General features: G+C 47.8%; 1 protein-coding gene across 2 annotated transcripts in view; it reads right to left on the reverse strand.

Annotated features, from left to right (window-relative positions):
• Window positions 1-2,986: 2,986 nt before the first annotated feature.
• LOC117414156 (interleukin-17 receptor D) overlaps window positions 2,987-14,836 on the reverse strand; it is a 46,783-nt gene continuing 34,933 nt past the window's right edge. For both annotated transcript variants that reach the window (XM_058988914.1, XM_058988913.1), the window contains exons 8-13: window positions 14,755-14,820; window positions 13,369-13,423; window positions 13,025-13,135; window positions 12,002-12,186; window positions 9,791-10,664; window positions 2,987-6,575 (exon numbers count right to left, since the gene is read on the reverse strand). In XM_058988914.1, the coding sequence (XP_058844897.1) occupies window positions 6,457-6,575; window positions 9,791-10,664; window positions 12,002-12,186; window positions 13,025-13,135; window positions 13,369-13,423; window positions 14,755-14,820 (1,410 nt within the window). In that variant the 3' untranslated portion in view covers window positions 2,987-6,456. The remainder of the gene's footprint in view (window positions 6,576-9,790; window positions 10,665-12,001; window positions 12,187-13,024; window positions 13,136-13,368; window positions 13,424-14,754; window positions 14,821-14,836) is intronic.

Consider the following 14,836-nt stretch of genomic DNA (forward strand, 5'->3'; position numbering starts at 1 on the left):
GCGCTCCTCCCTGTGTTCTGGCTCAAACTACAGTAGGAACGCCTCACTTACCCTGATGATGCAATGCAATGCACCCCCTTGTACAAGTCCAGGCTCCTCCCACTCTGTTTGAACATTCTAGTGTGGTTTCTGTTAATACCAGAGCAGAGTTCCATCATCACCATCCCATTACACACAGTGTGGCTCTTTCACAAGGACTCACAATGCCTCATAGCAGATGGCATGTGTCAAATATTGAATAGATGGGAGAACTGTAGCTTTAAAAAAAAAAAAAAACAGAACGACAAGAACAAGAAATCCCTGCCAGCCTGCTTATTAAATTGGGATGAAACTCTGGTATTCACATTCTGGACATCCTCAACTTGTACATCATACTGATAGTTCTGTTGTTGAATTTACAGCTGTGGAGGGGGTATGTGTATGGTGATAAACTGATCCCTGGTTAGTCGAGTTTTTATTAAATTATCTGTAACTTTGCTTCAGGAGGAAAGACTGCCCCCTTCACACATTGGATCAGTCAAACAGAAACAATTAAAGCGCCCCTTATTTGCATTTGTTCATTCATATCCCTGCGCCTCCCTTTGCTCTATCTCCCCCATTTCCAGCCTCATAGCTGCCCCATCCTCAATCTCTCCATCTCCAGGCTCATAGCTGCCCCGTGCTCGATCTCCCCATCTCCAGCCTCATAGCCGCCCCGTGCTCGATCTCCCCATCTCCAGCCTCATAGCCGCCCTGTGCTCGATCTCCCCATCTCCAGCCTCATAGCCGCCCCATGCTCGATCTCCCCCTGCTCCAGCCTCATAGCTGCCCTGTGCTCGATCTCCCCATCTCCAGCCTCATAGCTGCCCCATGCTCGATCTCCCCATCTCCAGCCTCATAGCTGCACCGTGCTCGATCTCCCCCTTCTCCAGCCTCATAGCTGCCCCGTGCTCGATCTCCCCATCTCCAGCCTCATAGCTGCCCCGTGCTCGATCTCCCCATCTCCAGCCTCATAGCTGCCCCGTGCTCGATCTCCCCCTGCTCCAGCCTCATAGCCGTCCCATGCTCGATCTCCCCCTGCTCCCACCTCATAGCTGCCCCGTGCTCGATCTCCCCATCTCCAGCCTCATAGCTGCCCCGTGCTTGATCTCCCCCTGCTCCAGCCTCATAGCTGCCCCGTGCTCGATCTCCCCCTGCTCCAGCCTCATAGCTGCCCCGTGCTCGATCTCCCCATCTCCAGCCTCATAGCTGCCCTGTGCTTTATATGATCTCTTACGTGGGTCTGCAGCCTCGTCCAGCTGGTCATGGGGAGCGCCCTCAATCACTGCTTGATATTCTTATTGGTGTGTTTGTAATATAATGCTCTTCTGAAACTTTGCATTGCTTTATATTTAAATGTCTGTGTAGCGAATAACTTAAAATAAAACAGAATCAAAACCCCGATACTAATACTAAACAAATAAAGCAGGGAGACAAAGGTACCTCGATTTTAACAGCTGGATTTATTCATTGCATCAGGTACTATAAAACAGTACAAAGTGTTTATATAATTTAGAAATGTCATCTCTATTTATCTAAACTATAAAAATAACATCAAAAAAGGGTTTGCAAAGTACCAAAAAGTACCGATGATGGAAGAAAAAATACAAAGGGTGCTTCTTTTCTTGCTTACAATTCAATTATAAAACATCAAACAGGGTCATGCGAGATACAGATTTCACATAATGCAGTGTGTGGCCAGATCAAAGAGCAGGAGAGGAAGCGGAGACTGTCCTGTAACTGTAACAGGAAGCGGAGACTGTCCTGTAACTAACAGGACGCTATTAATCAAAGAGCAGGAAAGGGGAAGCAGAGACTGTCCTGTAACTGTAACAGGAAGCGGAGACTGTCCTGTAACTGTAACAGGAAGCAGAGACTGTCCTGTAACTAACAGGACGCTATTAATCAAAGAGCAGGAAAGGGGAAGCAGAGACTGTCCTGTAACTGTAACAGGAAGCGGAGACTGTCCTGTAACTGTAACAGGAAGCAGAGACTGTCCTGTAACTGTAACAGGAAGCAGAGACTGTCCTGTAACTGTAACAGGAAGCAGAGACTGTCCTGTAACTAACAGGACGCTATTAATCAAAGAGCAGGAAAGGGGAAGCAGAGACTGTCCTGTAACTGTAACAAGAAGCGGAGACTATCCTGTAACTGAACAGGAAGCGGAGACTGTCCTGTAACTGTAACAGGAAGAGGAGACTGTCCTGTAACTGTAACAAGAAGCGGAGACTGTCCTGTAACTGTAACAGGAAGCGGAGACTGTCCTGTAACTGTAACAGGAAGCGGAGACTGTCCTGTAACTGTAACAAGAAGCGGAGACTGTCCTGTAACTGTAACAGGAAGCGGAGACTGTCCTGTAACTGTAACAGGACACTATTAATCAATTGCAAGGTGTTATAACCAAGGCTTGAATAACACTGTCACCACTCAGTAGCAGAACACGCTGCTCACAAGCCCCTCATTGTTTTACATGACCCACAGGAAGCCTGTTTGTCCAGCCACAACACTATGAGTTTAACGTAGTGTTCCTCTCCATGTTCACTTCCTGTGTAAAGGTATTGGGGTGCCCACACATATCTCCGAGGTGTCAGGTGGGGTTTATTACATGCGACACAGGAGAGGAAAGCAAAGGACTTGACAAAGTATTGAGATCCACCAGCTACAACGGGGGTGGGCAATTCCGGTCCTGGAGGGCCGGTGTCCCTCCCGGCTTTTGTTCCAACTTTGCCCTAAATTACTTAATTGGATCAATTATTACCAATTATTGGTCTAATTAAGTAATTTAGAGCACAGTTGGAACAAAAGCCAGGAGGGACACCGGCCCTCCAGGACCGGAATTACGGGCGTCTATCCAATTAATCTAAACTGAGTCACAGATCTAAATTCCACCGTACTCGCTAACTACCCCCTCCCTATCAGAGGGTGGTTTTCATACAGACAGAAATGCACCCCCCCCCCCCCCCCCCACTATCAGAGGGTCGGTTTTCAGAACCTTTTCTCTCACGTTTCAATTATGTTCGTGGTGATATTTAGACCTGCTACTGTCTAGATCAATTGGACAGACCCCATGGTGCTGCTGCTGTATGTTAATGGGAGTTATGGAAAAGTGAAGCCTTGGATTAATTCAGCCCATTTTCGTGGATCAACATGAGTTGCTCTCCATTGCCCTCTACTCTTGCTGTAAACCTCCACCTCACTGCAGTGCAATCTTACATGGATATAGAAGGATCTTGTCGCACTGCCATGAATTGGGTCCAGTTGAGAAAGCTTTAACTCTGTTACTGAAATCATTTTTAATGAGAAGTAACACAGAGTTTGAGGTTAATAAAAACACGCTCTCGAGCGATGCTGGCTTCTTTACCTCCACAATAGTGTATAAATCAAGAGTTAAAGGCTTGTGTTCAGGAATGATTGTATTCTTGATTCAAGTTTAAAATCCTTAGTTTTCTAAACAATATGCAATGGATAAGATTGTTCTAATTGATCTCATTAAACGCAATCAGATTATTTCACCACGCCCCCAACTCCACCCCCAGTGTTAATTTTGCAGTATGAATTACATTATAAATATGCATCTATTATAAGAAAAAGCTGTACTAAAAAGAATAAATAAAATAATAAAACCATACACACACACAAAAAAAAATAATAAGCACATGAAAAAAAACATGCAACAACTATTCAGCACATTTGAACTAGCCCTGGTCCCGGATATATACAGCATACAGCCCTAGCCCTGGTCCAGGATAGATACAGCATACAGCCCTAGCCCTGGTCCAGGACAGACACAGCAAACAGCCCTAGCCCTGGTCCAGGACAGACACAGCATACAGCCCTAGCCCTGGTCCAGGACAGACACAGCATATAGCCCTAGCCCTGGTCCAGGATAGATACAGCATACAGCCCTAGCCCTGGTCCAGGACAGACACAGCAAACAGCCCTAGCCCTGGTCCAGGACAGACACAGCATACAGCCCTAGCCCTGGTCCAGGACAGACACAGCATACAGCCCTAGCCCTGGTCCAGGACAGACACAGCATACAGCCCTAGCCCTGGTCCAGGACAGACACAGCATAAAGCCCTAGCCCTGGTCCAGGATAGATACAGCATACAGCCCTAGCCCTGGTCCAGGACAGACACAGCATATAGCCCTAGCCCTGGTCCAGGACAGACACAACATACAGCCCTAGCCCTGGTCCAGGATAGATACAGCATATAGCCCTAGCCCTGGTCCAGGACAGACACAACATACAGCCTTTTAAAAAAGACTGACACATTATAAAACACCGGTCAAACCAACATAAAGGTTAAAAAAATCCCATGACTTCAAGCAGGAACACAGGCTGTGATCCCGATAACGTACAATTGGATTGTGCTAATCTGAAAGAACCCATTCTGTTAATGCCGATGTTAAAGCTAGGCTGGGGTTTTTTGGTCTCTTAGCGCCCAGCCATTCCCCTTGGAACAGGATCTAGATCCTGCATTTCACATTGGGGTCACATCTACAGCAGATGCCATTTCACCCCTCCACCCCTCTCCTTCTGATACAGTGTGTCCCTCTCCATCAAATAAGCACGCCTGCAACACCGACGAGCCAAAATAACAGCAAGATGCTTTGTGGTGATGTCGGCTCTGTCCTAATCCTTATACTGTGATGATCAGAAAGTGGGCTTGCCAGTCTCTGAGAATCATGATCCTGCAGCAACGCTGCACTGTCACTGAACCTCCTGTTTTAATGTTCGCTTCTCAAGGGTTTACAATCAGTTTTCCTCCTACCTGTTCGCACTACTGCTCATTACTGCTAACTACCTTATCACTTGATCTGTCATTGGGACAGCTTTTATTTTACTTAAATTTGAGATATAATAAACAAAAAAAAACCTGCTTCCAGGTACGCAGAGACCACTGGAGTAAAACTGACCTACAGCACAGGACCAGGAAAAGGCAGCAACTGTTCATTCTAGATCTTGTATTTGAAACAAATTCATATCCTGAATTAAAGTCTGTAAATATTATTATTATTATAATTATTATATATATATATTAATAATAATGTTGCTTGGAGCTAATAAGGCAAGAAGTGTGATTTCAGAACCTTGATTCATACTGTCAATAATTAGTTGCGCAGGGACAAATATGGACATTTCTGGAACAAAATAATTTAGCGGTGCACACCCCTAGAAGTCATTCTTATACTAACTGGCCTCATTACTCTGTGCCACACAGGTGAAACATGGTGATGTGACTTCATTAAACATGACCAATATCCATAGGTGCAGAAACACTAATCACTAATGATTAAGAATGTGTATCACTGGCTAATAGAGATAATAAATGATATATTATGTAAATCTAGAGGGTATAAAGTATTCTTCTAATGATGTTGTTTAGGGAGTAAACTTGACGTTAAGCCAAAGCGTTGAACCCTTTTCATTGTGGAGCCCCTGCCGGTATACAGGGTAGTTCTGAGCCCTGTTGTGTTTGTGCTGTAGACTCCCTATCTGTGATGCAGCAGTCACAACAGAGCCACGCTGTACCTGGATCCAGAACAGCTGCTGTACTACAGCCACTGGGGGGCCAGGAGACAAAGGGTTTACTCTCTATTCACAAATACGCACTTCTCAGGCAGCAGACTATTTTTCTTTAAACATTTAATTTTCGGTAATCTACCCCAAAGTGTTTGTTTCTGGCTCCCCCCACAGCTGCATCTTATCAGAGTAGTCAGAAAGCAAACTCTCGGGGCATGTCACAGAAAAATATATATATATCAACTGTATATCAGCAAAACAAATAGTACGGTGCCTGAAAGCAACATGTGGCAATAAAGGAGGCATCAGTTTATTATATGAACCCATTTATATCAAAATGAAATGAATAGCATTAAAGTATATATTAATACGTCACATTTTCAATCCTTGATCAGTATAAAATGCTGAGGTTAAGATGATCCCTTTCAGTTTCAACGACACAAGGTGGTTAAGCAGCGACAAGAGGACTAGAGACACGCATTGAGGGAGCAAAGGAACCAGTCACAGAGAGAGAGGGAGGGAGGGAGCGCACTTGAATTTGGTACGTCCAGCTGCCATACGACGTGATGCACATTGTTAACTTCCACGGTGGTCCACAGGGGGCGCTGTACATTCATTGTTTTCATGAAGTTGTATTAACTAGCACCTGTCTGTCTGTGATAAACACCTTTTCTCCGCCAATGCAGTCTAGACCCCGAGACCTTAGACTAGCCTGTATGAGAGCTATCCTGTATCTCCAAGCTGCTTGTGAAGCTCAACTAGTGAAACTGAACGAGCGGCTGTTGGGTTCACAGCTTCTGCAGTGCCTCTCCTGGTAGGGGGTGCAAAGCAGGACGGCTGTCTTCTCTCTGCTCCAAGAGGGTGGTGGGTCAGGCAGTAAAGTGGCAATGCAAGTCCAGGGCGGTGCCACACTACAGAGGTGCGACGGGCTGCAGTCCTTCACTTTGTAAGTGGCTGTGGTGGAGCTCGGCTTTACACACTGTGGAGACCGAGGAGTGTGTGGAGCTCAGAACAGGGGGCTCCTCATCGCCTGAAACACAAACACAGCAGCAGGTAAAACTACAGGGATTCAGAACCACCCCCCCTGGACCTGTTGTACTGACAGGGACTCTGAACCATACCCCCTGGACCTGCTGTACTGACAGGGATTCAGAACCACCCCCCCCCCTGGACCTGTTGTACGGACAGGGATTCAGAACCACCCCCCCCCGGACCTGTTGTACCGACAGGGACTCTGAACCACACCCCCCTGGACCTGCTGTACTGACAGGGATTCTGAACCACCCCCCCCTGGACCTGCTGTACTGACAGGGATTCAGAACCACCCCCCCCTGGACTTGCTGTACTGACAGGGATTCAGAACCACCCCCCCCCCCCCCGGACCTGCTGTACTGACAGGGATTCAGAACCACCCCCCCCCCCTGGACCTGCTGTACTGACAGGGATTCAGAACCGCACCCCCCTGGACCTGCTGTACTGACAGGGATTCAGAACCGCACCCCCCTGGACCTGCTGTACTGACAGGGATTCAGAACCGCACCCCCCTGGACCTGCTGTACTGACAGGGATTCAGAACCGCACCCCCTGGACCTGCTGTACTGACAGGGATTCAGAACCACCCCCCTGGACCTGCTGTACTGACAGGGATTCAGAACCGCACCCCCCTGGACCTGCTGTACTGACAGGGATTCAGAACCACCCCCCCTGGACCTCCTGTACTGACATGGATTCAGAACCGCATCCCCCTGGACCTGCTGTACTGACATGGATTCAGAAACGCTCCCCCTGGACCTGCTGTACTGACAGGGATTCAGAACCGCACCCCCCTGGACCTGCTGTACTGACAGGGATTCAGAACCGCACCCCCCTGGACCTGCTGTACTGACAGGGATTCAGAACCACCCCCCCTGGACCTCCTGTACTGACATGGATTCAGAACCGCATCCCCCTGGACCTGCTGTACTGACATGGATTCAGAAACGCTCCCCCTGGACCTGCTGTACTGACAGGGATTCAGAACCGCACCCCCTGGACCTGCTGTACTGACAGGGATTCAGAACCACCCCCCTGGACCTGCTGTACTGACAGGGATTCAGAACCACACACCCCTGGACCTGCAGCCAATCACAGCTACAGAGGCTAGAAATTCCACACTGGGCCCTGCCTCCAGACAGACCTGCAGCCAATCACACAGCTACAGAGACTAGAAACCACACCCCAGCAACAGACACACAACTGCAGCATGAACCAGCCAGTAAGAGTTTAAACAGAATGCTTACACTTCAACATGCTTCGAATATTTCTACCATGAATCTTACTTGCATGTTGCAGGCACAGTGCAGTTCTATCTTGGCATTAGATATTTGAATTCTAAACTGAGCTCATTTGAAAAAAATGCTGGACTGTATGCTGGCTCCTATTGCCAAGGCTCTACATTTACTTCAGTCATGTTTTAATGAATCTGTTTGATGGGTTAAGTTGTTTTGTTTGCATGAAACTGTTCTGAACAGTTAACCCGAGCGTTTTTCAGTGGGATGCTCCCCCAGGACCAGGCTTTTTCAGTGGGATGCTCCCCCAGGACCAGGCTTTTTCAGTGAGATGCTCCCCCAGGACCAGGGTTTTTGTGGATGTACAGTATTAACTCGCTTCCTATAAAAAATTCACTATAAATCAATTTTTTTTACAGTAGACTCTTGGAATTGTTGTCTTTTTTTCAGAATAAGGGAACATTATAAATTCCGTCAGAAACCATAATAACATTTCTCTATGCAGTAGTCTCTGTGTATAGGAACACCTCCTAAGACAACACTTTGTCTAAGAGAACACCCTTGTGGTGAAATGGATTTTTTCCCCATTGTAAATGCTCTGCCTAAAGGAACAGGAACTTTGCTTAAAAGAACACCTTCTTGGCACCGATAGCGATTCGTTCAGAAAGGACACTGTACTGTTCTGTAACCTGATAAATCATTATCATCAAAACTGAAATTACAATGGTTTATTCAATCTTTTAAAAAATGAGGCACACGGATTGGTTTATTAAATCTTTCCAGAAGCGCTGTCATATTATTAAATTGTTTTGTATTCTGATTTCCATGGCGCTCTCTGTGTTATTGCTTTTTCTTTTTTTGATTGTAAAAACTACTTGAGATTAATTTAACCTTTTGTAATTATTGTCTTCCACAAGGTGTTCTGTTGAAGTTTAAAATATATATGGAGAGATAGAATAAAATATAATGGGTGTTAATCTTATAAACTAAAAGGAGTTCAATTGATCAGCCTATACCCTGCACCTATCCGTGGTTTTCCCTGGATTACCACTAAAAAGAGGCTGATGAAATCCATGGTAATTCCCCTGTGCTGTAAAATACTCTAATTAAATCCAGCTGTAATTCATCCCAGGTATGGGCTGATCAAGTTAATATAGATCAGGGGTCTCCAACTCTGGTCCTGGAGAGCCCCTATCCAGCAGGTTTTATAGGTGTCTTTACATCTTCAGTGGCTAAAGATCTGGAACACCTGTTAATCTTGACTAATTAAGCCAATAATTGGTTCAATTAAGTAACAGAGAGATTGGTTGAAACAAAAACCAGCAGCCACAGTAGCTCTCCAGGACCAGGGTTGGAGACCCGATATAGACCAACGTTTCAGAACTGTAAAGAACTGTCTTTATCAACGGCATTTACCCTTGATTTGAGATTCCTACAGTATAACTAACACTCGACACTCCACCACATAAGCTTCACAGCCAAAATAAACATTAAAAAGCGTGGAAATGTGTGTGAATAGAAGTGGGCAGGGTAATAGCCGATTCACAGGGCGAGGATATGGGGCTACCGCTGGGTCTAAGATTCGTGTTGGCCCAGGGCAGGGGTTCCCAATCCTAGTCCTGGAGTACCCCTGTGTCTGCTGCTTTTCATTCCAACCGAGTGCTTAATTACTTAACTGATCCCTTAATTGAACTAATAATTTGCTTATTAGACCTTAATTAAGCACTGTTGGAATGAAAACAAGCAGACACAGGGGTCCTCCAGGACGAAGACTGGGAAACCCTGGACCAGGGGACACCCTTTCTGCACCAGCGGGGAGCCACCTTGGAGTGCAGCCCCATCCCCCGCGTCCCCCTTGGAGGGCCACTCTGTGAAACTGGGGGGTGTATTGATGTGGCCAGTGAGAGTACACAAGTGTATTTAGTTGAAAGCCTACCTATTTGTAAAGTACTGTATCGACTGAAGCCTGCTCTCTTACCCAGCCCCGAGGAGGAGGAGACGCTGCCTGTGATGGAGGAGGTGTCTGCCTGGTCAGTGGAGAGCCCTTCCATCAGGGGGATGGAGAGCGAGGAGGAGGGCACTGAAGAGGAGTCGTAGATCCCAGAGTCCCTGGGCATATCAAAGGGGCCCCCGGACTCAGGCGCGTGGAGCAGCGGCCTCAGAACAGTGCATCCGTCCTGGGGCCCGGTCGACTCCAGCTCACCCCGCGCCCCCAGGCTCTGGACGAGGGGGTAGGGGCTCTCTGCAGGCTGCCGGACCAGCACCTCGTTCATCCCCAGCCCCGAGTCGAAGCGCTCCTGCAGCAGAGAGGAGGCGGGGGGAGCGGGAGGGGGCGCTGGCATCAGCTGCTTCTCGAACCAGTCGGGCTGCTGCTCTATGAGCTGGTGCATGTTGCAGATGGCCAGGTAGAGCGCGCGGCCGGCCTGGCTGCGGAAGTAGTTCCTCTTGCTGACGCAGGGCTGGGGCTCGCGCTCGGGCAGGCTCGGGTGCTGGGAGTGCAGCCGGGAGTACAGCTGGGGCAGCTGCTCCATCAGCTTGTACTTGGTGGCCAGGTCCAGCACGGCGGGGATGTCGCTCTCGCGGGAGTAGTCGAAGTAGACCGCCAGGAAGGGGGCCAGGTCCTGGGAGCTCTGCCGCGCCTGCCTCATCTTCTCTGCGATCAGAGACACGGCCACCACGAAGAGCTGGCTCCCCGCCCCCGCCCCTCGGCGGCTCCTGCGCTTCTCCACGCAGTACTTCATGCCCTTGGAGCACACGGTGATGATGAAGTGAGCCTCGCTGATTTGCCGGCTCAGCCACTCCATCTGACCCTGCTTACAGATCTCCAGGTGCTCCCACAGGTCCAGGGCCACCTGAAACAGCAGGGCAGCGCAGCGACACTCAGAGGGGTTCAAAAGCATGTTAGTAGCAAGTATCCCCATCACAGCTGTACGTGCAAAATTAGAGCCATCAGGAAAAAGACAGACATCACCAGGACCTACATCCACCGCATGTGTGTGGAAATGTGCAAGAGTACGGAAGGAAGGATGGACAGGTTTCTCTATATGCACCGCACTCTGAGGTTCTCAATAACTTGTCAAAGTACTAGCTAGTGGCTCTTTTAAGGAGACCCATATTTGAAACCTTGTTTGAAAGTTGCTGATGTAAACAAATGGCATAAAAATAACATTTCAGAGTTTTTCCACAAAAAAAATGTAAATAAACATAAAAAGTACTTTTCCTACATGGTTTATACAGTATATTTGTTTGTATTCGTACACTTACAACAATGCTGAAAATATCAAATTGCCCCAAACATGGCATTAGCAGCTTTGTTGCAGTTCAGGAACTTGCCAGTAGATGGCAGCCCAGGCTTTCATTTTGCAGTTCTGTGCCTGATAGGTGCATTCTTCAAAGCCTTATTTGCCAAGAATACATATGATCAATTATTATTCCTGAGATGTTCAGCTTTTGTTTGATACCACATACATAAACATGCACTGTCGGATAAAGGAAACCTCAAATGTGGGGCCGTGGCTCCTGGCCTGAGCCCTGTGGCAGTGTCCTCGCCTCACCTGAGCCCTGTGGCACTGTCCTCCCCTGAGCCCTGTGGCAGTGTCCTTGTCTCACCTGAGCCCTGTGGCAGTGTCCTCCCCTGAGCCCTGTGGCACTGTCCTTGTCCCACCTGAGCCCTGTGGCAGTGTCCTTGCCTCACCTGAGCCCTGTGGCAGTGTCCTCGCCTCACCTGAGCCCTGTGGCACTGTCCTTGTCTCACCTGAGCCCTGTGGCACTGTCCTTGTCTCACCTGAGCCCTGTGGCACTGTCCTCATCTCACCTGAGCCCTGTGGCACTATCCTCCCCTGAGCCCTGTGGCACTGTCCTTGTCCCACCTGAGCCCTGTGGCACTGTCCTTGTCCCACCTGAGCCCTGTGGCACTGTCCTCGTCCCACCTGAGCCCTGTGGCACTGTCCTCGTCCCACCTGAGCCCTGTGGCACTGTCCTCGTCCCACCTGAGCCCTGTGGCACTGTCCTCGTCCCACCTGAGCCCTGTGGCACTGTCCTCGTCCCACCTGAGCCCTGTGGCACTGTCCTCATCTCACCTGAGCCCAGTGGCACTGTCCTCGTCTCACCTGAGCCCTGTGGCACTGTCCTCCCCTGAGCCCTGTGGCACTGTCCTCGCCTGACTTGAGCCCTGTGGCAGTATCCTCACCTCACACCCACATAAGTCCTGCAGGAAGTATGCAAAGTGCTGGATGACGGTGCTGTGCTTGGGCCCGTCCTCGCTGGAGTAGCAGATAAAGACTTTGGGCCGGGGCCAGGGCCTCTCCACGTGCAGAGCGGAGGTGTGAGCAGAGGACTCTGAGCTCTCCTCATCCAGCTGGGAGTAGATATTTTCTGCAAGCAAGGTTACAATCACACGCTGAATCCATATTCCAAAACTCAAAGCATCCAGCTCAGAGTGCTCCACAGGAACTCCATAATACACAGGAATCATACACTGTGAAAAACTATGGGGGTAACATTCCTAAGGGTAGACAATCCTAAGTGTTTCAGAGTGAATATTGCAGAGTAATACATTCTGTATCGCCTTCTCCTTTTGTTCATTCAGTAACAAGCATGCATGTGAACTCAATTCTAAGTTAAACTGTGTTCACATCAATCATGAGTGTGCTGCCACTAGTAAGAAACTCCATTCTTGATTAATCATTTTGAAAATAATGTTGTGAAGGTTTATTTGAACCTGCATGTAAAATATTATGGTTGAAAATAATCAAATGTCTAGTCTGTCTTCTGTAACTGTTTGTTGAACCACAAAACTCTGGTCTCTGTACTACCATATTTTATTACAAATATACAGCAAGTAATGCCCTCGGCCAATCAAAACGGCAGATTTCAGAACATTCCAGACAAAGGGAAGAAACGAAGTGGCATCTCAACCTATTGAATAAAGGAAAGACGAGGGCTGGAACCGCAAACCATCCGGATCAAAGACAGGCTCTTAGCATTCAGCTGCAGAGCAGGCTCTGTAGTGAAGAGGTACGTATGTGTCTTCAGACGCTAGGAGGAGATCCATTACATTGACATGGATAACGTTTCGTACTTTAAAATGAGAGAAGTGCCAGCTTCACTTCACAGTCCTCTCACGAGAGGAGCTCTTACACCATCAGGAGACAGGGCTCGCTGTGCATACGAACTTCTCTTACTGGCTGTGAAAGTACAAACAGAAGCACACCTTGTTGTTTCTTGCGACACATGACAGTGAAGAGTGTGGCGAAGGCAGACATGATGACCAGAGGGGCAGTGATAGCCACTGCCCTGATCGGCCCGGCCCAGAGGGAGTGCACTACAAACAAGAGGGAAAGAGAAGTTACATTGAGACTGTTACAATCCTGTACCAGACACGCCTTATTATCTTTCACATCTGTTCTCCAGTTGGTAAATTACTCTGCTTCTGTATTCAATGTTTTTCTAGCTGCGAGAAAGCATGTTTGAACACTATACATGAGCAGTTTAGATTCTGATTTGATTAACGCATATAAAACTGATCCATAGTCAATGTTTATGGCTTGAGCTTACCTTGATTCACGTTGTAATGAGCGCTCTTTCTTGTGGTGTTGTTGTTATCAGCAAGCTGAAAGAAAATAAAAAGGAATCTGATCAATAGAATTCTACATTTCAACTCAAAGACACATTTCTGTTCACTTTTATAAAACTAGCATAGTCTTTGTTTTATTCCTGTCCGAATGAATGAGTGGGAACTGGGCACTGGTTCAAAAAGAACAAACGCTTTACTTCAAATATGAATATTCTCCTTACAGAAACGTTTTGCAATGAACTCCATCCAACGGGGTAGGGATGTCTGTGACCTTGGGCCACAACAGTGTAGTGCTGTACCATTTAATAAACACACAGGACCCTCTGCAGAATTCTCTCTAAGAATACCCTTAGCGAGTGTGCTCACAATCTGATAACCAGTGTTGCTAAAATTCCAACAACCTTTGAACTCTTTGAGCTCTTGCCAAGTCTGCTCTGAATTGACTGGATTGCTGCAGGAGTTACAATCCAGCCTGGAATAATAATAGGTCTTCATCTGATTACTTACTTGATGCACCAAGTGATCCAGGTAACTTTCGAGGGGTTTACTATGGGCCTTTAGTAACACTTTCCAACAAGGTGGATGTAAACACCAGGCCTGGGTGCAGGACAGACAGAGCCCCACCCCCTACACTGGCAGGGTTTCTCAGAGCAGGTCACTTATACCCTATCCACACTACCTGGGTGCAGGACAGACAGAGCCCCACCCCCTACACTGGCAGGGTTTCTCGGAGCAGGTCACTTATATCCTATCCACACTACCTGGGTGCAGGACAGACAGAGCCCACCCCCTACACTGGCAGGGTTTCTCAGAGCAGGTCACCTATACCCTATCCACACTACCTAAAAGACATGAGATCAGCGGGCATGGAAACCATGCAACTGCCATTCACGATCGCATCGTCAACATACGAAACATAAGAAAAGTTACAAACGAGAGGAGGCCATTCGGCTCATCTAAGCTGCTCCAGTTCCTAGTAGCTGATTGATCTTAAATTCTGCCTCGACAATGTGACTAGGTAACCCATTCCATCCCCTCAGCACTGTCTGTGTGAAGAAGAGTCTCCTTCAGCAACATGACTAGGTAACCCATTCCATCCCCTCACCACTCTCTGTGTGAAGAAGAGTCTTCAACAACATGACTAGGAAACCCATTCCATCCCCTCACCACTCTCTGTGTGAAGAAGTGTCTACCCTTTGTTTCCTAAGTCTATGTGGTGACCATACATTATTATTCAGGTAGTGTGACTAGGGTCATATGCAAAGATGAAGCTGTGATGTGTATGTGCAGGTGCTTCCACTGCATCCCTGTCTCTAGGCAAGTGCATCCGAGCTTAACCACCCAGAGTGGAATACACCCAGGCTTACCTCGATTGTGTAGTATCCTGGAGTGACATCTTGGAGAATACAGGTGGTGAAGGCAGTGCTGTATGCCTGTCAACAAACACAA

Source organism: Acipenser ruthenus, chromosome 16, assembly GCF_902713425.1.
Source record: "Acipenser ruthenus chromosome 16, fAciRut3.2 maternal haplotype, whole genome shotgun sequence".
Lineage (NCBI taxonomy): Eukaryota > Metazoa > Chordata > Actinopteri > Acipenseriformes > Acipenseridae > Acipenser > Acipenser ruthenus.